Below are 22,562 nucleotides of genomic sequence, written 5' to 3' on the forward strand. Positions count from 1 at the left end.
CCTTAATTTTCTGGCATGATTTAGAGTATAACTTGAAAACTTTAATTTTTTTTTTTCCTAGTTTTAGTTTCTGATTTCCAATTGTTCTTTTTGGGCCATTTTTCTGTACTTTTGCACAGTCATGCTAGGTTGGCATTGCTGCGCTCTGTTTCACCTTGATGTAGATTAATGGCCTAGAAATTGCTGCTGTGCTTACTTTAGTAGAGGAAGACATTACATTTGCATAAGTTGAAATGAAAACTAAAATTGCCTGTAAACCATGATTTTTTTTTTTTCCCCATTAGTAGACTAGTTAGGGAGCCAGCAATGATATGGTGGTAAATACTGTCTGTGAGCATGGGCTTCATTACTGTTGCAGGGTGTTAGAGATTAGGGAGGTAGTTCTTGCCAGAAGTGCAAATTGATAGGTTTACAGGAGCAAAAGGAGGAATGGGTTACTTCAGTTCAGAACCAAGTGCTTTATCTAGGGAACACTTGCCACCATACAGTATTTACTTTGTTTCTTTTTGTAACTAAGTGTAGTTTGGGTTTTTTTTAGAGATGACTATGCACAGTTTAAAGAAAATCAGCCACAAAACTAGAATAGTATGGTAATCTTGTTCCAGTAGCTTCTTCTCAGTTATATTTTTAAAAAAATTAAATTGATTTTTTTTAAATTTTAATTTGGTGATTTGGAGAAATTTTGCTCCTACCTTAAAAGATGAATTTTCAGCTCTGCTAGAAATAAGCCCTGCATGCTTATGAAAGTAAACTTTAAGGTGACTAAATGCCTTCTACCTCTTCCTTACTGAAGATTTACTTTTTCTAAATGTCTTTTGGGGGAAGGGCAGTTTGTGGAACCAAAGGATGCTTTTGTAAGCAAAACTTCAATTTCCTTTTTTAATAGAGCCAAATGTCACCATTGCTATCCCTGGTCAAGGCAGTGCCATTTTGGAGTGGCTCACAGATGAAATTTACCTTGTCATATCTTTCAAATTTTCTCCTTGGAAAAAAAAAATTAAAAAATAAAAATACGAATATACATAGTTTTTTGAAAACTACAGTGCTTGGTGGAAGAAGGATGGCATTTGGCTACCCTGTTCTTTCTCGAACGCCTCGGTGTTGCCTGTCTGCGCCGGCCATTGTTGCAATGTAAGCAATACTGTTTGATGCACTGCCACCCTCTATTGTTTGTTCAGTGTTTAGAATCTCCAGTGGGGAAGAGGAAAAGAAGCATGACTGTTAGTACTTCTCAGGACCCATCTTTCTCAGGATTAAACCAGGTCTGAACTGTCTCCTATTCCAACCTCAACCCCAAATTCATGTGCTTTATTTTTGTTTTGTTTTTGTTTTTGTTTTTTCCTGGAGAATGTAGACCTTGCAAAAGCACCTCTTATGTTGGCATTATTCAGACATACTTGGCAAACATGTAACATTACTAAGATGTTTCCCTGTGGCGCTTGTTTAAATTGTGGAATTATTTCTAAACTTGATATTAAAAAGGGCTAAATGTACGTGCTTGATTTTAGATGCGGAAGCAGGTTTATTTTTGTCCTTTAAAACTCAAAGTCAAGCTATTGAATGTGTTGAAGTTTAGCTAGTGAAATAGCAGAGCTTCTGTGTAGGGCTGTCTGCTTGCCTTCCTGTAGGGTTCCTGCAGTGTCTTTGAATACACATGGAGAAGTTCTGTTGTTGCTTCAGCCAGACTCCTTCCCTTGCAGTTTTTGTTCAAAATTTTTCCAAATGTGTGATGAGGACTCTTCATATTTTCATCCATTGTGCTTATAAAGTGAAATTACTCTACAAGCTGTGTCTTGGAGAAGTGTGAGCTTATCTTGTAGTGTTAAATGTAAAACTCCTGTAGTACTCTCTTTAAGAGAAGATGAATTGGAGAGAAATGAAGACATATGCCAGTTCATAGCAGGACAGCTGGAAATTGCTGAATATGAATCATAGCTCAGGAGTTTGGCCATAGAATCAGTCCATAGCTTTCCACAATGATAGTCTTCATGTGTTAAATCCCAGGCAGCTAGCTGCTGTATGTAAGCTGACAGGCTTCTTCTGTTTTCTCCTTCTGAAACTTTCTTATCAGTTGAGGCAGAGACTTTGATCTACTTCTCTAGTTGCTCTTGGCAAAAATCTTGCCCTACTTCTCCAGTTTCCTGCTGATCGTGCAACAAACAGAATTAAGGTGGTATGAGGTTATCTGTGGGAATACGTCTGTGTTTCTGCTGGCTGGTATTCGTACATTCTGTGCTCATCCAAATCAGGCTGTATCTTCCAACTTAACTCTTTGCAAGATGGACTTACTCCTTTGCCTTCTACCCATCTAGAATAGGAAATGCAGAATGAGCCTAAGCTAGGGAACAGAGTAAACTTCCCCAGAGAAATCAGTGCCGTAAAATAATATCTAGTTACTTGACTAGTGTAAAACAGGTCTGTGTTGCTGAATTGATTCCTTTTTTTTTTTGAGGTTCTACCCACACCTCTTGAGAGAATGCAGAATTACCTCGTTCATGTCTAATATTGAGAGCTCATAGCAGCAGTGGAAAAGGCAGAGCATCATTTACTTTTATAACTCTTTTGAAGAAAGTAGTCTTACCATGTCTGTGCTAAACAGGGCTAGACACCAGCTATTTGTGTATTAGAGGCACACTTCCAGTGTTAACTATTTTGATTCATGAACTGTGGCTTTGTCCCTTCATACCATTAATTAATGGCAAGATCCCTGGGATTACAGAAAGCACGTGAAGACTTTGAATTGTTTAAAGTGTTGTAACTAAATGTGCAGTGAAAATATCCTAACTGATGTGTATAGTGTTTGGTTTTGCCTCCTTCTCAAGGCATAGTATTTTGCTTAAACTAATGGGCAAAGGGCCTGCAAAAGTAGCTATTGCAAACTATACATCAGAGGCTGTTGTCAGATCAGAATGCTTTAATCGGAAAATAAGGGATTACATTTGAACTGAGGCTTTGCTTCTAGGAAGGTTACATTTGCAGTATAGTAATCACATAGAAGCTTTATACTATCTGCTTTAGGAGTTTAGTATCAAAATAGCTAATTTCCTGGTAGCTGGAGAACATGTCCATGCTCACTAAGTGAATAACTACCTCTAGTGGTAGCTGTGGCGGGTGCAACAAAGACAAGGCCCCCACTTTCCTGAACTGTTTGACCAGTGTAGTTGATTTTAAAACTTGGTTTTACGCCCTTCTGCTCAAAGCTTTCTGGGCTTTCAGGGTGACTTTCACTAGAACAGCAAATGTAGAACTGCTGTGCTTTGTGGTTGCATATAAATCATGGCAAGACTTTGACTCAAGGTTTTCTGCTCCGACATCAGTAGTTTAGGACGTTTTTAGCTTTGTTGTTTCCTGTCTAGACTACTATAGTTAGAAAATCTTCTTCTACCAGAATTCTAAAACATACCTACTGTGCAATTCGGAAACTTCAGGTCTTTCAGTATCTTTGATGCTTCTATGTCGAGTGTCACTTTGTAATTCACAGCACTTCAGTGTGCCAGAGTGACCCTTTGTTTCAGTCTTGGATGCAGGTATACCTGCATATAAATCTCCAGTACTTGTTTGCATTTAAAGCTGCATCTTCTGTTCTGGAATCACCTTTAAGGTGATACTGAATAGGTTTTTACTGAGAATTTCTTGAACCTTATGTCGGCTTTCCATCATCTCATTCCCCCACCCAAGTTACTTTTGCAGTATTCATTAATCTGTAGGGGTTGTAGTCCCTGATCCTGTAGCATTAATCCAGCGTTGGAATCAGGAGCTCAGCCTGATGACTTGTAGCTTGAAGACTGATTGCTAGAATTTGAAGCGTTCCTTATGTACTTCTGCCTCAGCCTTTTTTGCCTAGTCCTGAAATCTTGTCACAGGAAGGTACAGTCTGTATTAACCTTTGTAGATAGGCTGGCTGTTAGCACACTAATTAGCACGCACTCGGTTTTTGCTAAATATCAAATCATTGGGCAAGCTTGGTTATCAGAAACCTAAATTGGATTCCATGTGCTAGGCTCTAGCTTCCTGGCTGTATTAATATCATCAGCAAGTGTGTCATGCTGCTGTGATAGCGTTCTGGAAGTTTTAAAATGAGCATATGATTGAAAGCAAGATGTCTTGTTTGCTGTTGAAGGTTTTGGCCCTATGCTCTGCAGAATGGCCAGTGTTCTTTGAGACGTAGAGAAGGATACAGGATGTGCATCATTTGCATTAAGCTGCTGAGCTGCCATTGACTATATGTATGTGTAAACTGCTCTAGTGTGAATGGGGTTTTGTGAAGAGTGCTTTCGCACATACTAGTTTCCTTCCTAAATTGAGCTATTGGGATACAAACTACAATAGTAACATAAAATAGTTGTAGAACTAAGCTACAGATGCTGAGTAGCACAATCTAATCTATTCCACTGGATTGAGAAAAGGCTTCAACTAATTCCCTATTAAGTTTTTGAACTGGCTAGTTAAAGCTAGTTGCGACTCTGCACTGTTACTTTGCTTCCTCTTAACTGTTACATTGTGTAGATGACTTAAAACGTAGCTAATGCCTAGTGAAAGCGGTTGGGGATTCCTTGCATTGTTTAGGAATATAATCTATTTTCATTTTTCTTTAAGTTATTCCTTATTGACTTTGGTTTGGCCAAAAAGTACCGGGACAACAGGACAAGGCAACACATACCATACAGAGAAGACAAAAATCTCACTGGCACAGCTCGATATGCCAGTATCAATGCACATCTTGGCATTGAGCAGAGGTGAGTTCAAGGAGATTACTGCTGTGCTTTTGGAGGTTGCAAGATTGTCTTATTTGTAAGCTTCTGAAGTGTCTGAACTAATTTTATATGAATAAGTATATATCCCTTTGCAAGTGCTTTTCTTTTTGGCTGCCTGTGCAAGGGTAGGGGAAAAAAAGCCAAGCACCTAATTTGCTTCTTGAAGAGAGTCTAAGTCTTGCAGGCATGAGGTGGATGTTCTGCATACTATTTTGTTTTTTTAAAAGGATAAGATACATTTTCATGTGGATCTGTCAGAGGACCTTCACAAATAAAATGGTTTTCACTTTCCTGATTGTGTTGGTACCTGTTGATGCCACTGCTGACTGGCTGCCCTTCTGTAGCCAGAAAGGGTATTCTAAAGCTGGTGTCTGTGTCCTGTTTTCTCACTCTCTCTTCAAGTTAGTAAACTGTTGTTTATCCTTTTGCCTGCAAGCAAGACTTAAAGATCTTCTACTTCACTCACACTGTATTTTGGTTTCTGGTCCACACAACCGTAGATGTGGCTTTGTATGTATATATGTACACATGTATTTGTGTGTATATATATATTTATATACTTGAACTTTGCTTAATCAGCAAACACGTTTTTATCATCTGGATCAAAAGCATATTGCAACTACAGTATCCTAGTAGTGGTTCAGTGGAGATAGCACTTTAGGTTGTTTGGAAGTGTATGTTAGGTACTCATGAGATATGAAGTGATGCCTTTCTTCTCTTCCTTACCTACATGCCTAGATATTGTAATGTATAAGTGTAATAGTGTGGCTTTACCACATAATGCTGAGGTCGCTTAGACTTCATTAAAACTTCCATGAATGTCTGTGCCTCTGACCTTCAATTCAATCAAGATGGGAATGACAGAATTTCTAGTGGTCAACTTCAACAGAACACGTAACTTACAAATATTTGGTGCTGTAAAATGCTCCATGTTTCCTCTTTGCTTTAATTTCCTTAAGGTTCCTTAAGTGTATTTTATTGTCTGTCAGTGTCATTATTTAAGCCTACTTGACATGTGGGTCAAGTAGGGTAAATGACAGGTGTCATTTCTGAAGTAAGTACATTTCACAGAACCCAAGCAGTTCTTGTAAGGGAATAGCTGTGCTAGCACCTTACAGTGAAGGGAGGAACTGCAAAGGACTATTGCTTTTGAATTTGGTTAGAGATCTTGTACCATCTCTGCTAGTACTGGGAATTCTAATATAATTAGAAATGTAGCTTGGTGCATGCTAAAAGCTATTAAACTGTCTAGATCAAGCCAACAGTGAGGCAAACAAATAATATATTTCTGTAATCAAGAGAAATCAGTGCTGAAGCTTATGGCAGAGTATTTCAACTGTTAGTGCTGTACTTTAACTGTTACAGAACATGTTTTCCTATATGTGATGACAGCTGTTCTCGAGGAGCTGTTCGCAATGTTATCCATTTCTTGTTTTAGTAATGGAGAGTATTGTCCTGTTTTCCAAATCCTGAAAATCACTTTTATCAGTATGTGCTCAAATGTAATAAATCCATTACAGATTTACAGAACTAAATGTTTTCTACTGCAAAATAATGAAACTAAACATTAAATCAATGAACTGGATGGGGGATGGAAACTATTAATCCCTTTATTGCTTCTGAATTTACCACTGCCTTCTCAGAAAATGTAATATTATGTCATGGCCACATACCGGTTCACTGAATCCTGTTGATGATTAAAATCTGCAATTCTAATAGAATTAGCAAGTTTTGCAGACTGGAGCTTGTGGTCTTAGTATCATTTTTCATCCCTCTGTCTTTGGCTGTGGTTTCATGTTGCAGCTGAGATGACCTCAGAGCTAGCTGCTGTCAAGGGGAGTGAACCAATCTTCTCTTCTCTGACCTCTGAGCACAGCTAGTGCTTTTTTGGCCTTGTGGTGAAATGGTTTAGGGAGCCAAGCTGATTTTCTTCTGGGATAGCTCCCTGAACTGGTTCCCCAAAGGGTCAGAGAGCCGGAACATGAGTTGAGGGGGTGACAGGCAGGCCATTCTGCTGATTATTGGTGGTTATATTGGGTTGGCTGTAACATAAAGGATCACCTACAACTTCTTTCCTCTTATACCAAGATCTAGAGGTAGATCTGTCCAGGTTCTTACCGATTGTTCTCATGTAAAAGGAGCTGTTTTACCCTCACCCATGTGTATAATCCTGTTTGCAATACTGCTCTCAGCGTTTTGCTCCCTTGTGGGGATAGTAGGTGCGTAGTCTTTCCTGCTGCCATTTAAATGCTTTTTCTTGCCTGGGTGGCAAAGCAGCAGCATTACCTGTCAGGCTCTTTTGATAAGATGGCTGGGAGGAGAAAAATAAGTTCTTTTTCTGTCTCATATTAAATACAAGTCAGCTGCAGAGGGGCAGTCAGAGGAAAAATCTGATTTGACCACAGCTGGGAAGAGGCAACTTTGCCAAGAGGAAAAAAATCATGGAGCATTTTTTCCACTTCAGTGAACTGTACTAGCCTTAGTAATCATGAAAGCTGTGTAGCAAAGTATGATGGTGTTCATGTGGCTGAAATGTGGATCTGGAGCATATGCAGCACAGAAAACATTTGAAGCCTTTTAAATGAGAGTTTGCGTGCAAATTCTTATTGAAGTCTATGGATGGATAACTTTGGAGTTCTCTAGCTGCCTTGAAACAGACTTCTTGTGGGAAGAAAGCAGAGGCACCTCTCAGATTGATGCATGCATGTTCCTAAATATTGCTTGTCTTTTAAAAGTCACAGAGACAATTCAGGGGTTTTTAACAGAAGTGAAGAAAGAAAAGAGTTATGCCCTTTTGGGGCTAGATGTTCAGTATTGGTCCCAGACTGAGGCAAGGTTCAGGGAAAAATCTTCCTTAATGAAGTTAAGGCTAACGTCATATATCTCTCTTACAATGCATTCCATGGTTCCTACAGGTAAAACTTTAGTTTCTATCCAAGCTACTTAATTAAATGGGAAAGACATCTAATGTTTCATTTTTTATTTTACGAAGTTTTTATGTTTCCCAAATTATTCTAATGTAACTGCAGATGGAAACTTACCACACACAATACCTACTGACTATTCCTTGCTTGAAAAATGAATAGGATCTCCTGCTTGTGAAGACTTGTTACATGCCTGCCAGTGGAATCCTGAACACCTAGATGTCTTAACTGTATTAGAAAGAGACCTTCCTTTGCACCAAAGCTTAGGTTTTATTCCTTAATTATTCTTTTTTTTTTTTTAATTCTGGAATGCTTGCACTATTTGGAATAAAGTACGAAATGCCAAAATCTGTAATTCATTGCGTTCTTCCTCTTTCTCCAGTCGTCGAGATGATATGGAGTCTCTAGGCTATGTATTGATGTACTTTAACAGAACCAGTCTGCCTTGGCAAGGATTAAAGGTAGGTTATGTTGCCCCCTTTTTTTTTCCACCCCACCCTTCCTTGTTTTTTCATGTTTGGGTATCGTGCTTCTGCCTGCTGGTCTGGATAGGTGATTGTATATAATGTTTAGCTTCAGTTGTACAAAGCCGCTTTTCCCAAGGCATGATATTTATAGAATTAGAAGAAAGGTTTTTTCTGCTTCTTGTGCAGCAGGCAAAATGTGTATTGTTTGATTGTCTTAAAATTTATGCTAAACAATAGCTTACGTCATCTTTGCAAATTGTTATTGTCCTGTTGTAGGCTGAGGCCCTTTTTGGGAAGTAGAAAATAACATTGTTAGTGGCTTTTTGAATTGCTGTAGAGAGCATGGAAATAATAATCTCTCGCCTAGCAAGTTCAGCTTTAGTGATATCTTCAGTTCAGTTTATGGCACGACTGAATAATTATTAACTGCAACAGACTTGTTTCAAGTATTTTCATGTATGGTAGCCAAGTACAAGCATGGCAAATATTTCTTATTTCTGTTATGTAGACTTCAGTGATTTGTTTCCATGTTTTAATTGTTTTTCTTCCTCCATGTGAGAGTTGTGTAACTCAAATGGCGTTGCAGCTGCAAGTTTTCTAAAAAGGCAAGCAGCTTGTGAAACACTAGAACTCTTCAGCTGCAGATGAATGTAATGGCTGCTTACTGAAACACGCAGGCAGCCCTTGAATGGAGTACTGAGTGGGAATTAATAGAACTTTGGCAAATGTAAATGCAAGTCTGGTCTGTTTAATGGACAAAAGCAGCAGCTAGAACTACACGAGCTGTGCCATGTGATGGAAGCATTAGACTGCGACAAATGGTATTAAACTGTGTCCAAATCTTAATACCAGATTGACCTTCATTCTCTTTGCAATAAGTGTGTGGGACTTGGAGATTTCATATAAAATACTTATGGTAGACCAAAGGATTTTTGTCATTTTTTTTGCTACTGTCCTTGTTAATCCAGTGTTGCACAATATCTCTTATATTGTGACCTACATGTTCCACAGGCTGCAACAAAGAAGCAAAAGTATGAAAAGATTAGTGAAAAGAAAATGTCCACTCCTGTTGAGGTTTTGTGTAAGGTAAGAGTTTACAAATGATGTCATACTGTGAAATGGAAGCTCTTTTCTTTTTTTTTTTTTTAAAAAAACTAGAACCAATATATTAATAGTCTCACATGGCATTTGCTGCTGAATAATGCTTCTCTGGCAGTCATGGGTGCCTCGTGTTTGGCCACCCAGCAAGACTGAATGTGTGTAACAGGGCATGCGTTTGCTGCCGTTTCTTGGCATAGTTCATGCCACCATCATTCCAGTTGTGGTGACTATCGGCTGTGCAAGCTCTCCAGGTCTCTCAGGTGGGACTTGTTCATTTCTTAAACTTCTACTGTGAAAGTTCTACATGTGCCCTCTTGGATAAATAAAAGCAAGGTAGAGCTATATAGCTTGCCCATGTGTACTTGTTTCTGCCTCCTCAAGATTGTTCATGTTCTCTTTTGTATCTCAAATAGATGCTGTAGTGGAATTGGATGTCAAGTGATCTTTAAAGCCATGTCACAGAATGATGTTTTTCCAATGCTATCCTTTGGGTCTTAAGATTTCTCTTGAACTGTGGCAGCCACGTGCTTGTTAACAAAGGTCCTTGAGAACACGTGGTGGTTCTTGCACATCAAACAGCAGCACCAAGGATTGCACTTTCTAGTCATGCACATTTATATACCTTTACAGTGTGACAGCATCTTCCAAACTGCTGAACTGTTATACCCTGTGTTTTCTTTCTTGTAGTACAGAACTATGCTGTATGCTATTACCTGTTTACATGTAGGCTTTAATATAGCATTAAATGTATAAATATGTGAAGCAGGGTATCTTTGAAAGAGGTTTTCATGGTTTAAGTCTTCACACTTAATACTGGTAACTGACCTTGCCTCTAGTCTGCTCAAGTAGATTATCAAGGAAACATGAGTGGAATCTTTTGAGACAATTACTACTTATTTCAGAGACCTAGTTAATAAGAACTAGGTTTAATTAGGATGAATTAAGTGCTTTAAATACATTGTATGTTGAAGGTTTTGGTAGCAGGGGACTTGTGATTGCAAAACATGCATCAGGTAACAATTCTGGGGAAGGAATGTGTACCTGGTAACTTGCTGGTGAAATCCACTTTCTGAAATATAGAATAAATGGATAACTAGAGGCAAAGTGGAATTTACGCTTAGGAATCTTCAGCCAGTTTTTCTCTGCCATTACAGACAGAAATACAGCTTTTTGCCTTCTTACAGGGTTGTTAGAAGCTTTTTGCTGCAAGCCATGGCTTGATTAACATTGTTGATTTACAGGGATTCCCTGCAGAATTTGCCATGTATCTGAACTACTGTCGTGGCCTGCGCTTTGAAGAGGCACCAGATTACATGTATCTGAGGCAATTATTCCGTATTCTTTTCAGGTCAGTCTCAAAGTGGAAAAGTACAGAAATTTGTCAGTGCTTTACCAGTTGGTAACTGCTCTGTGGGACTTGCACTACAGAAAGCTGCTCCATATGTGTATGGTGTAGGGAGTTCTTCTAGGACTTTCTTTCATTTCAGAGTTTGAAAAGCTGTTTAAAGGACCTGAAAAATATTGTTCAATGTTAAACATGATGGAAAAGATTCTCTTGTTTTTGCGTTGCATGATCTGACCACTAATGCTAGAGGGTTGAGCCCATGTTTCAAGTCCTGTTGCAAGTAGCTTAAGAAATTGACCCCTTGGTAGAAGTGTTCAGAGCTTTTTATGTTTGGAGATTGGTGATGGGACTAGCAGTGGTGCCCAGGAGATGGATTTCAATGGAGGGGAATAGTGCTGTTTCATTGAGCTTGTTGGAGAAACCAGAACATAAACTGAACCTTGTTGAGTCAAAAGAAGAGCTGGTACTGATCTCTCAAGAGTCTCCCTCCAGGTTTCTGGAATTCAAAGCAATTTTTATTCAATGATCTACAATACTGCAGTCTCTCCTTAAAACTATATATATTTAAAAAAAAAAAAAAGCTGAGAACCTCAGTGCAGACAAGTGGGTAAGCTGGGTTGTGAGGAAGTGCTGCTTCTACAAATGCAGGCTTTTGTGTAAACAGTGAAGAAAATACTGCGTGATGGTATTTGGGCTTGCTTCAAGAATCCCTTTAAGTTAGTAATACTTAGCATTTATATACTATTCATAATCTCCAAAGCAGCTTACAAAAAGAGTTAACCTCTAGTTCTGGGTTTTCAGCAAAGGGTTTGTATTAGCAATAAGAAGTTATGTTGTGTTACAGTAAAGTATTTCACTCTTTTCTAGGACCTTGAACCACCAATATGACTACACATTCGACTGGACAATGTTAAAGCAGAAAGCAGCACAGCAGGCAGCCTCTTCCAGTGGGCAGGGGCAGCAGGCCCAAACCCCCACAGGCAAGCAAACTGACAAATCCAAGAGTAACATGAAAGGTTAGTAGCCAAGAACCAAGTGACGTTACAGGAAAAAAAATTACACTAATTTGGACAATGTTGGCAATTTAAGTGTTAGATCAAGGAGGTGGTTTAAAAAATATATTTGGCTGTTAATTTAAAAAGCAAAAACAAAAGACGTCCTTGGAGAATTTGACTACTAACTTTATACCAAAATGTCCTTGTTCTTCATATCATTTCTTCTGGGGATGTTGGGTCATTTTAACCACTGCATCTTTTGCTCCTGCATTAACCACTTTCCAAAAACAAGAAACTGACTTGGTGTTGGGAATGTGACATCTTTATTTTTATTTATATATATACATATATATTTATATATATATAAATATATAATACAATCCAAAATCCTAGACCTAACACTTCTTAAGGGATAATTCTCATTAACTAGGCAAGGATCTAGAGACTTTGGGTTCTACTCTGTTCCAACTGGTACAGTGCTGTGGGTTTATTTCTGTTCTGTATGCCTCAAACATTGGAAACAGAAAATTGTGAATGATCTGGCTTCCTCCAGTGGGTTTACATTGAGACATCTGGTAAAGGACCAGTGAGCTCAAAATGTCTTGCCTAAATCAAGGAGTAACCCCAAACTGCTATGGACTGCCAAGTCACAATTTTCTGAAGTACCTGGATGCTCTGGGTTGGGGCTTCAGGTTTCTTGACTATTTTTAATGTTTCTAGGTTATGGTTTCAAAGGGAAATGTTGTGAAATGTTCAAGGTGTAATTGTGTAAAAACTGAAAACTGAGTTCTGAAAATGCACATATGAATTTTTTTTACACATTCTAGAAGCTTTTTGAATTTTTTTGTGATGTAAACCTGCCAGTGTTAGTCTAGTAATTCACTAGAATGAAACTGCTGCAGCTAGTTACTATTACAGCCACTCTTGTGATGAAACTGATTCCTCAAGATGAGCTGTGGATAAAATTGAAGCTAAATGAGGTTGTTCAAGTGAGAATAGAGAAGCTAGGTTTGAATTATGTACTGAGGTATTGCTAGTACTTGGTACTCTTCAGTACATTCTTGTCTTGACTATCATTTTTATATGTATAAAATTATATGTTAAACTAACATGGCAGACTTGGAAGTCAAAGAAATGCAGAAGTGTTTACAATAAACTAATCAAACATTGTTTTTCATATATTGTGGCAGCATTCAAACATTACCAGGTGGCTTTAGTCAAAATAGCTATCCAAAAATATAACACTTCATCCAAAAAAATGAAGAAGTAAAATACCTGCTGGTCTTCCCACGACTCAGTCTGAAATGGTTTCTTGAAGAAAAAAAAAATCCTATTCTGTAGGATACCATTACATGTCAGATTCTTTGTGGCATAAAGAGTTCAACTTGTTTTGCTGGAGCTGACAGGTGTTACAACACTGAAGGCTGTAAACCAGTTCCTTCAGCTGAAACACTGGTAGATAGCAGACTCTGTAATTAAGCACCCAGGCTTAGATTGCTTCCTGAAATACAGAAGCTCTGACTGGTATTCAGAACCCACTACTGAACCCAACCTGGTCGGGGTGTGGAGAGGTTGGCTGTTAGAGCAGGAGGAAATAATCTGAGCAAAAATGCGGATTCTTTACAACGGCTCATGCTTAAAGTGAAGGTCTTACAGGAGGTGATGATCTGTAAATGGACACTGCCCTGAAAATCAAGTTGTATGCACTTGAAATACTGTTTTGCTTGTGAAGTATGCTGAGGTTTAATGTGGTAGTCTCTGGGCTGAGGCGGTCTCTGACCAAGTGCTATACTGTAAGTGAAGAAAAGGTCATTATAATGATTATCTGCCTCCACCTTCTAGTGATGATTTAGTGACAGAGTGCAAAGCTGCAGCTGACTGACAAGCATGAGTAACGGGGAAGCTGTCTTGCAGTTGAACCTTACAGACCATTTCTGTTTCTCGATGGACATTCCTCATCGTACTATCCTTTGGTAACGAGACCCATTGCTATAGCTATGGAGAAGTTGCTGTTTTTCGAGCAGAATTTCATTGGCTCTTGCATGGAGTAACAGCCTTTTCGGGGAATGACTCCCTCCTCTCCCCTCCCCATCACAAAGAAAAGGCTTGTGACCTTTGGATCGATCAAGCTGTAACGTCAGCAAAGCGTTAAGAGTAGAGCTTGTCAAACATCTGAAGACTTCCCCAGCTTCCTAAAATTGTTAGCTCTCTTCATCAAAGTAAAGATTCCAGATTTCTAAAATCCTACATGCCTTTTTGTGAGGAATATGGCCTGTTAATGAAGATTTTTCTGAAACCAGCTAAGCTCAAGCAGAAGGCTGTATGGCTTATATGTTGCTGTCACATTGAAGATTAATGAAATACCTCATTATTTTTTCCAGGGTTTAGTTAAATTCTCATGTAGTCGCTGTAGCAAAGCCTATGCTGAAGTGGCTTAAAAGGCTTCATGGTATCAAATTATACCCCTCTGGTAACGATATCCAGTTTAACGAGAGTACTAGAAATAGCAATTTACATTTACGGGTTAAAATCTTACAGTATACTGTATAAAGTGCGAGTGCTATTGAAGATGTGTATCTGGGGAGGGTGGTGAAATCTTAATTCTTTCAAACAATGTCCAGAGACTTACATGACTTAGATTGTTTGGACAGTGTGCTCATTTATAGATATTCCTGGCTGCCTTAACTCAGATCCATATTGCACCATCTCACTGAGTCCTATAGGTTATCCAGGCTGAATATTCTGTTTGGTTCCAGGGTAGCCTGTTCTGTCAATGGCCTTTTTTTCTCTTTCATTTTTTTTTTCCCTGTCCCTCTCTGGAACCCTGTACAGTGTCTTTTGTAATAGCAAGATCAGCTGTTTTTGAACTTGGGAGAGGTGAACTGTTTCAACAGACAGAGCTTCTCTGCTGACTCTGGGAAGTTTAGCTCTTGATCTCTTGACAGTGCGGCAGTTGTTCAGGTGTGATTTGTAACAATGCTTATAGTTGGCTTCCCTCAGTCATAAAACTGACTCAAGCAGTCAATCTCCAGGATAAAGTCTATCAGTTCCATTTGTGAGAGTTGTTTTTAATTTGCTTCAGTGTAGAGTTCTGTAAGCCTGTCAGCAGTGCCATTAGCATTCACTGGGCGCCTGTGGTCGTGGCAGTATTTCTTAGGACAGACTATTAATTCACTACTTGAAATTTAGCCAGTTGACAACAAAATACTTTTCACTGCATGTCTCTGCAGCTACTTAAAAGAGAAAAAGTTTGAACACTTCTCAAGTAGGGGAGCTTCTTAGAATATGACAGTACAGTTACACTTCCCCTGTTGATCAAATCTGCAACTATGGTAATAATAAAGCAATCTGAGTATCCCTCATGTAGCATAGAGATTATCAAAGTTTGGGGTAATGCCCCGGAGGGACAAGTAGTGATGAATGTGCAGATTTTAGCTGCCCCTGTATGTATTGAAGATTTGTTAGAGAGATGCCAGCATAAGCTCTTTAGCATGTTCTTCATTGTGGCAAAGTCGTGTGTGCTACATGAATGTCTCAACATTTCATTTGACAGCTGTGGTTGGGCTGTGTTTGGGAACACTTCTATGTAGTCTTAATAGGACTTGCAAAGGATGTTGTGGGTTGAATTTAGTTCCCTATTGCTCTCTGTAGAGTTGGGCATTCTCTTGCCCGTAATACCTTGGATTTGAGGTATTCTAACAAATAGCAGCATATTTGTTAGCATGTCCTTTGTCCTCAGGTTCAGGACCCTATTTTCATTTGAAATGTCCAGGCTTCTAAAGCAATGAGTTGATCTGTTTCTTTCCACACTGAGAGCACTTCTCCTTTGTTGACTTAGTTTTGGCTGCTTTGATGGAGAAAGTGGTTCAAATGATGAATCAATGTTCACTGCTGCACACACTAAATGGAAAAACAGTGTAACTTTTGATTATATGCATCAAGTAAGGGTTATGGATAACTTTATGCCAGTGGAACTAAGGAATCACTGGGGTTTCTGTGAGAATTTGCGCTCAAGTGGGAATGTCTATCTTAATTCTGGTGCAGGATTTTTTTTTTAGAATTGCTAGTGCTGGATGAAGAGAATTGTGCTTCAGTGCATTAAGATTGGGTTCAAACAAAGCTATTGAATCTCTTCTAAATTACCTGTAGCCTATTCTGGAAGAGTTAAAGCTGTCTTCTGGGTACTATCCAGATACATTTTTGTTTGAATGTCAGGCTGTGTTTAAGACTTGTTTGCACTTGCTTCTCTCTGGATGACAACACAAGCTATAGCTGAGGTCAGCTTTATCTGTATTTCACTGTGAGGAGATTTCTGTTGCAAAAACTCAGAGCTGTTGCTCAGATGAATTCATAGATCAACAGAATACCATGCTGTTTGGAGGGCATCCAGAACGGAAACTTGCTTGGCAAAGTAGTCTTTGGTCGAGACTCCTGGTACCTCTCTAAAGCACAGTGGTACTACCTGAGTCACAAGAAATGAGTATATAAGCAGTCACATGAAGAGAAGACTGGCTTAGCTTGCAGTAACTGGTTTTTTGAGATCTTTGTATGTATTCCTTTACTCTCCCTTTTCCACAATGTCTTGAACTTGTCATTTGGAGTACTGAACTTCAAAAGAATTGTTCTTGACGCCCCACCTCCCCTGTCACATGAGTTGTTTCACTTGTCCTTCCAAGGACAGAAGGTATGCTGGGTTCCTAGTCACTGTCAAAGGTTCTTGCTTCTGTTCTGGTAGCCCAGAGCGTCGTACATGTGAGCATGTAGTGAACACCAGTTACTGTAAGGTAAGTTATTCCTGTTCCTTTTCGTTCTGTCTGTGTGACACTCTGCTGTACTGCGTCTCTGAAGAGCACCACTGCAATCAGATGACAGTTTGACATTCAAGGATATAAACATGAGACACTGCAGACAAGTAGAAAACAATCCTATGAAATTACATCCTGCTTCCTAGTGGCAATAACACATCTTGTTTTCAAACTGTTGGTCTGAATTCCTATTTGAGGAATGTGGCATCCAGCTGGTGCATAAGCATGTTTTCCAGTGCAGCAGTAGGTGTGAGAGAGACGTGTGTGTTTGAGCTAAAGGGTGGTGGCAAATGCTGTTTAGCTTTGGAAATGGACACCAGGAACTCTGCAATTCTGAGACGGAGCAGCATTTTCCCATTTGAATGACCATAACTGATGTTTAATTCTCCTACTGCGAAGGCTGTTTCTCATTTTCATCCCGTATCAGTAAATTGCCCTTGTGTTTATCTTGCAGGTTTCTGAGCATGGCGAGGATGGGACAAAGCAGAGCAGATCGGAGCAGGACTTGTCACTCCCCAAATCCTAGAAATTTTAGTTCATACGTACACTTGCCAGTGGCTGTGGGCAACCATTTACTTGGTGTAAAGAACTTAATATCAGTATAAACTGGCTCTGGGCAGTGTCAATGATGCTGCACTTTGAGTTGTAGCAGCTGTAATTGTGAATATTACTGAGATAGTGAAACATGGTGTCCAGTTTTCTATTGCATTTTTTTCAAGTGGAAAAGTTAACTAATGGTTGACACACAAGTGGAGAAAATTGTGCATATGCCAATTTTTGTTACCTTTTTACTTTGAACTACACTGCTTATGAGATCTCATTGTTTTGGAAGAATGGCATGAACAGTCTTCGGCAACAGTTGTGATAATTGTAAATGCTCACAATTGTGCACTCTTTTCTGGTTATTCCTCCCTGGGTTTTGAAAGTTGTACACTTAAAACATTCTTAAAGTTGTTGGCTTCTATGTGCAACATACTAAGCCAGCTGACATGGTAGTAACCAAAGATTCCAGTTTTTAAGCGTATGAAAGACTCTGCCTGCTTACCTGTGCTAGAAACAACAGCATCTAAAGTGAAGACTTAAGAGAAACTTAGCGACTACTAGATAATCTTTAGGACTCTGCATTAACTCTATAATGTTCTTGGTATAAAAGGAAAAACAGCATATTTGTCACAAAATTTAGTTAACATCTTACAACTGAACCTGTATGTAAGTTGCTTAGATAAATGTAATCACTGTAAACATCTATATGATCTGGGATTTTGTTTTTATTTTGAAGCGGGAGCTTTTTTGTTTACAAGTTCATTAAAAACTAAAAACTGTTTCTGTAAGGAAATGAGATTTTTTTTTTTAATTTGCCTTGTTAATTCAGTTTAAGAAATCTACATTACCCTGTTTTTAAACCAAGTTTCAAGGCCACTTGTTAAGCAAAAGAAGTCATATTTCTTTCTAAATCATTTTAGATTTAGTGTTGTAACTCTTCCTCATTTTGTTTTTAAATAAATTTTGTATTTTTTCCTTGAGGGGGAAGGGGCAGTCTTGCATTTTTATAACTTGTTGTTTGAGACCAGCCCTCTACACTAAGATTGGATTTTTTTTAAATGAAATGGCATCTTTTGCAGACCCGGTATTGGCAGCCTACAAGCGTTGCCATGTCATGCATCGGCTGGACTGACTTGTGATTGCTAGTTTTGAGAAAAATTTGAATGGAGTATTTGGATGGCTTTAAACCAAGGCATTTTCTTTGAAGTTCTTGTGAAGTGGATATGACCAGATTTACTCTTGTTCTTGGGGACAGCCTCGCACCATGCAGAGTTCACATTGGTTACTGCCCCAGGCTGTCTTCCTTCTCACTCCTGTTCTAGCCCAGCTGAAAGAAAGAAATACTTTTATTGCTGGTAATTCTTTAACAGTGTAATTTATTCCTTTATAGCATGTCAGAATAAATTAAAAAAATGTCTGAAAATGCTGCCAGATGCCTATTGTGTAAATGTTGTTTGTATGTTAGCTTTTTAGACAGTTTCCATGCATGTAGCAGAGTTCCTGCTCACAGTTCATATTTTTACTGTTTGAAAAGGTCTTTCATTTTGAAAACCGTTTCTCCAAGATCATAATACTTACACTGTGCACTCTCTGTCATCACGGAGTGGTAATCTGGATCAAGGCCGCACTCTCGTGCAGTCACTATGCATACTCTCTTTATGAGAAGGATCTGCCCTCAGAAGATGTTAAACTTTAGCTGGAGAGCATTGTGTGCTAATAACATTTGTATAGATATCTGGGAGTACAGGGAGGTAACAAGTCTGCCGGGCTTCAGAGATATCAGTGCGGTTTGGAAACTTGTCTTCTGAGTCAGAGTGGTCTCTCTCTGTTACCTGGAAGGTGGAAGAAGAAAATGTAGCTCATTCTTCTGGCTAGGATGTTTTTCTAGACTGAGTATTGCCCCATCTGAATAAGGATGCTTTACAAGCAGTGTCTCATATGAAAACTGGTATGTTTCTAAGAACTGGTACTATGTTATGTCCTTATATATGATTTCTACTGTCTAGGCAATGCATCTGACAACGTGCGTTGGCAGAAGGGGAAGAAGCATCAATGAAATGCCTTCTTGGCAGCTGTTTTCAGAGTGGCTGCTTGGAATTGTTTTGGCACCACTTTTCTTGCTTTGATGTGAGATACTCGAAAGTCGGAGGAAATCATTTGGCTTCAGGAGAAGAAATTATTTCCTCTGTCCATTAAATTTACTCATGGCTTTGAGGAGGGTTGTCAAATTTTAGAAACAAAACTGCCCTTGATAAGCACTGTAAGCAAGAACAGTTCATATGCTTGGAGTGTCAAAATGCATTGGTTTGTAGTTCTTACAACTGCAAGCCTTGTCCTTTGGAGGAACATGGAGTCCGGTTAGTCTTTCAGACATGAATAGTTTACTTCTGCACAGAAGTGTGAGCTTAAACTGTCAGCTTTGTCGTGCTGCTTTGCAGAAAATCAGCCTGCACCAGACATGCTGAACAATGAACAAAATGGCAACCTTCCTTAAAGAGATGCTGTGATACTGAACACTCATTTGCTGTATAATCTATTTGATTTGTAACAAAGACATAAAACTGAAAGCATTAAAAACTATGTGGATCTTGACTTCTGGTTGCAGCTCTGCAAAGGTTTGTGTTGAGAGGTTTACTCTTACCTACTGTCCTGATGCAAAGTCATTACAACCTCATGCTGCCTGGAAAGTGCTAGAATTTAGGTAATGATATTAGGCTGTGACAACAGGTTCTTAGTCATCTTACTAAGCTGTGTACAGGGTTTCAAAGCAATTTATTAACCTCCTTATAAGAACTCTGAGAGGCGTCCTAAGGCCACCTTTTAAAGGATTGCTTAATTTGGAGTGTGGAGTGCTCATATGTGCAGCATACTGGTTCATTATTTTTAACCTATTTAAGCCATTCCTTGTTACAAGCAATTGAGAGCCTTTTTCTCTTCTCCCATAAAAGGCTCTGAAAGAAGGACAGACTGCTCTAGGTCTCAGTTATTAGTAACATTAGCCACGTCACTCTCGCTGCCTTGCCTACTGTTCTGCGTGGTGTTGGGTATTGGTAATAAGTGATGAATTCAAGCCCTTGCTGTGTTGAAAACACTGTCAGTCTCTGAAAATTAGATATGTTTCTGGTAGGTGTGTCAAGCCTGTCCAGTGTGTGCCATCCTAATTTTTTTTGCTGATTTCTGTTGAATTCTATCTGTATGGGGGTTATTTTTCAAGCTTACTTGTCGACTCACTCTGCTATTGCATTGTTTTGCCTCTTCTCTCAGTTGGCTTTTTCAGGTGCGTTGCGTACAACTTGCAGGAACTTGTACGTGCTTTGTGTGCTGTGCTTTTCCTAAAACGGACTGCAGCAGGGGTGAAGGCACCTAAGTTGTAGCTGCGCTGCTTTGAGCAGGAGGTTGGGCTAGATGCCTCCCTGCAGTCCCTTCCAGCTGGAATTTTTCTGTGATCCCAAGTTGGCTTTTTGCATAAGGCTTTAATTTCTCTTGACAGCGTTCTCCAATTCAGAAGATTTGTTGCTTAGCCAGCTCTGTCAGCCCCATCTGCTCCTTACTTAATCGCAGTGAAATCATCGTGATTTCATATCAGCTTGATGTCATAAAAAAGTTTATGAGCACGGCAGGCTCCAGACAAAAAGGAAAAGTGGGCTGGGAGGAAGAGCTGTCTGCTCTAATGCCTCTGGAAACATGAGGCAAGGGATGACACAGAGGAAGTGCCCACCCTCCTAATGGGGCCTGGGTGGAAGGACTGCGTTCATGGCGTGTTCTAATGTGGAAATGATTCTTTAATGTAATCCTTGTTATCCAGGGCTAAAAAGGAAGGGGGGGGAGGGTGGTACCAGGTCTGTATGCAAAGAATTGAGATTGACTGTTGTGCTGGGACACACATCGTTCTCAGCTGCATTAACAAAGCTTTTCAAAATAGACCCAGGACTGTGTTGTCCTTAACTGCGAAGGAAAGGTGTGCATTAACAAAGCTTTTCAAAATAGACCCAGGACTGTGTTGTCCTTAACTGCGAAGGGAAGGTGGTGTGTTAAGGGGAGGCTGTGTCCAACACACAGGACTGTGTCCTTGTTTTCAAAGGAACGACAGTGGGCTCCGCTGCTTCGCAAAGCTCAGTACTAGAAGTGTGAAATCTTTTAAATTAAGATGCTAACTTGACTTTTTGCATCATGTGAGATGTTCTTAGATGTGACTATTGCTAGTGCTGAATTCAGATAGCTGGAAATCAGGAGGAGCTAGGGAGTATTCTCACACCAGGCTTGCCTGATTAGGTTTCCAAGTATTTTTGTCCATAAAATAACTGCAAAGGTGATGTAGCTCCTATTTCAGAGAACAGCTTGGCATTTTGATATCAGGGGCTGGAAGTACCTGAGCACACTCAGTCCTAACTGTTCTGTTTTCCCTTCCCTCCCCAGAAGCCTTTTGTTCCTGTTGATAATGTGGATTGTTTTTTGTAAACACAGCTGGTCTTAACTTCATTTCTTTCCCTCTCTGAGTTTGAAGGATAGCATCAATATGCGTAGCTGGCGGAGAAGCTCTTTCAGAGCTGCTGTGTGCACTGCTTGTGTCCCAAGGAGCAGGCTCTTGGCTCCCTGTGCTGCTCCATGTTCTCCACCACCCTTGAAATAATACTGAGCCTTGAGCTACTTCGCAGGTGACAGACTTTGAACTTTTTTTTGAATGAAAGCAATTTGAAATCATCGGAAGACCTTGAAGGAGCGTACGTGCTGTCGTACAGGGTGGACTGGCTTTTGAGCTTTCCTTGTTGCAGTCAAAACCCCTGTGTGTAATGATAAATCTGGGCCTTATCCTGTAAATACACAGGGCAGGTGCTTGACTCGGCACAATTCGGGTAAGTGGCAGAGGTGGGGCAGTGGTACCTGCATGACTCAGCTGTGTTTTGTGGGACCACGTGTCCACCAGACCAGGGGCACAATGAACAAATCTTCCTTTTCCGTTCCTCGTACCTTGGATGAGTCCCTGTGTGTTGCTGTGGCACATACTGGTGCCAAAGCAGCGCAATGGGACTCTTCCAAATGAGAACCCCAGGGGTTTAAGGCTGGTCTCCTCGGCGTAGCTTACCCTGATGTCTGCCTGGCTCGCCCTTGCTGCTGCACACGCTTCTCTCGTGGTTTTTGTACAACTGGTAACACCACTTCTCGGCAGCGTGGGTAATTTTAAAGATCCTAGAGCCCATCTCTATACGATTACAAGGACTGATGTTTCACAAATGCTGCTGTCCCCACATAGGTGCAGTGGGCTGAGCCCAGGACCAGCTTGGGGCTTGCAGCTGGCTCTGGGGTTCAAAAGCAGTTCCTTATTGCTGGTCTGCAGCTGGACCAAGCTGGCTGGCCTCTGCTGGTAGGATTTGCCAGATCTTCATCTGGTGGCAGCTGTAGGTGGGGCTTTGCCCAGGCCAGGCAGAGAGGAGCAAGGAAGCGTTTGCCTGCCTTGGTGTACAGGCAGGTACAGTCAGGCAGTGGGGGAGGAGAGCAGAGAGGTAAAGCTAGAAACTGGTGCAAGTCCTTTGAGCTGAGAAAAATCACTTAGGCAGCAAATAGATTCGTACTTGTGTGCCGAAGGCTTTCCCCCTGGCACAGCTCTGACTTGCGCTGAGCTCGTTCCTC

General features: G+C 40.0%; 1 protein-coding gene across 10 annotated transcripts in view; it reads left to right on the top strand.

Annotated features, from left to right (window-relative positions):
- Positions 1–18,367, top strand: part of CSNK1A1 (casein kinase 1 alpha 1) — a 34,780-nt gene extending 16,413 nt beyond the window's left edge. For 4 of the 10 annotated variants that reach the window (XM_075164186.1, XM_075164191.1, XM_075164193.1 and 1 more), the window contains 7 exons: positions 1,179–1,262; positions 4,597–4,736; positions 8,061–8,139; positions 9,157–9,231; positions 10,488–10,594; positions 11,459–11,607; positions 16,846–18,367. In XM_075164186.1, coding sequence (XP_075020287.1) covers positions 1,179–1,262; positions 4,597–4,736; positions 8,061–8,139; positions 9,157–9,231; positions 10,488–10,594; positions 11,459–11,607; positions 16,846–16,853 — 642 coding nt within the window. In that variant the 3' untranslated portion in view covers positions 16,854–18,367. Of the gene's footprint in view, positions 1–1,178; positions 1,263–4,596; positions 4,737–8,060; positions 8,140–9,156; positions 9,232–10,487; positions 10,595–11,458; positions 11,613–16,845 lie in introns of those variants that run through there. The other 6 variants (XM_075164188.1, XR_012675899.1, XR_012675898.1 and 3 more) reach the window with 6 other exon arrangements.
- Positions 18,368–22,562: the final 4,195 nt, after the last annotated feature.

The sequence above is a fragment of the Calonectris borealis genome, chromosome 15 (genome assembly GCF_964195595.1).
Source record: "Calonectris borealis chromosome 15, bCalBor7.hap1.2, whole genome shotgun sequence".
Classification (NCBI taxonomy): Eukaryota; Metazoa; Chordata; class Aves; order Procellariiformes; family Procellariidae; genus Calonectris; species Calonectris borealis.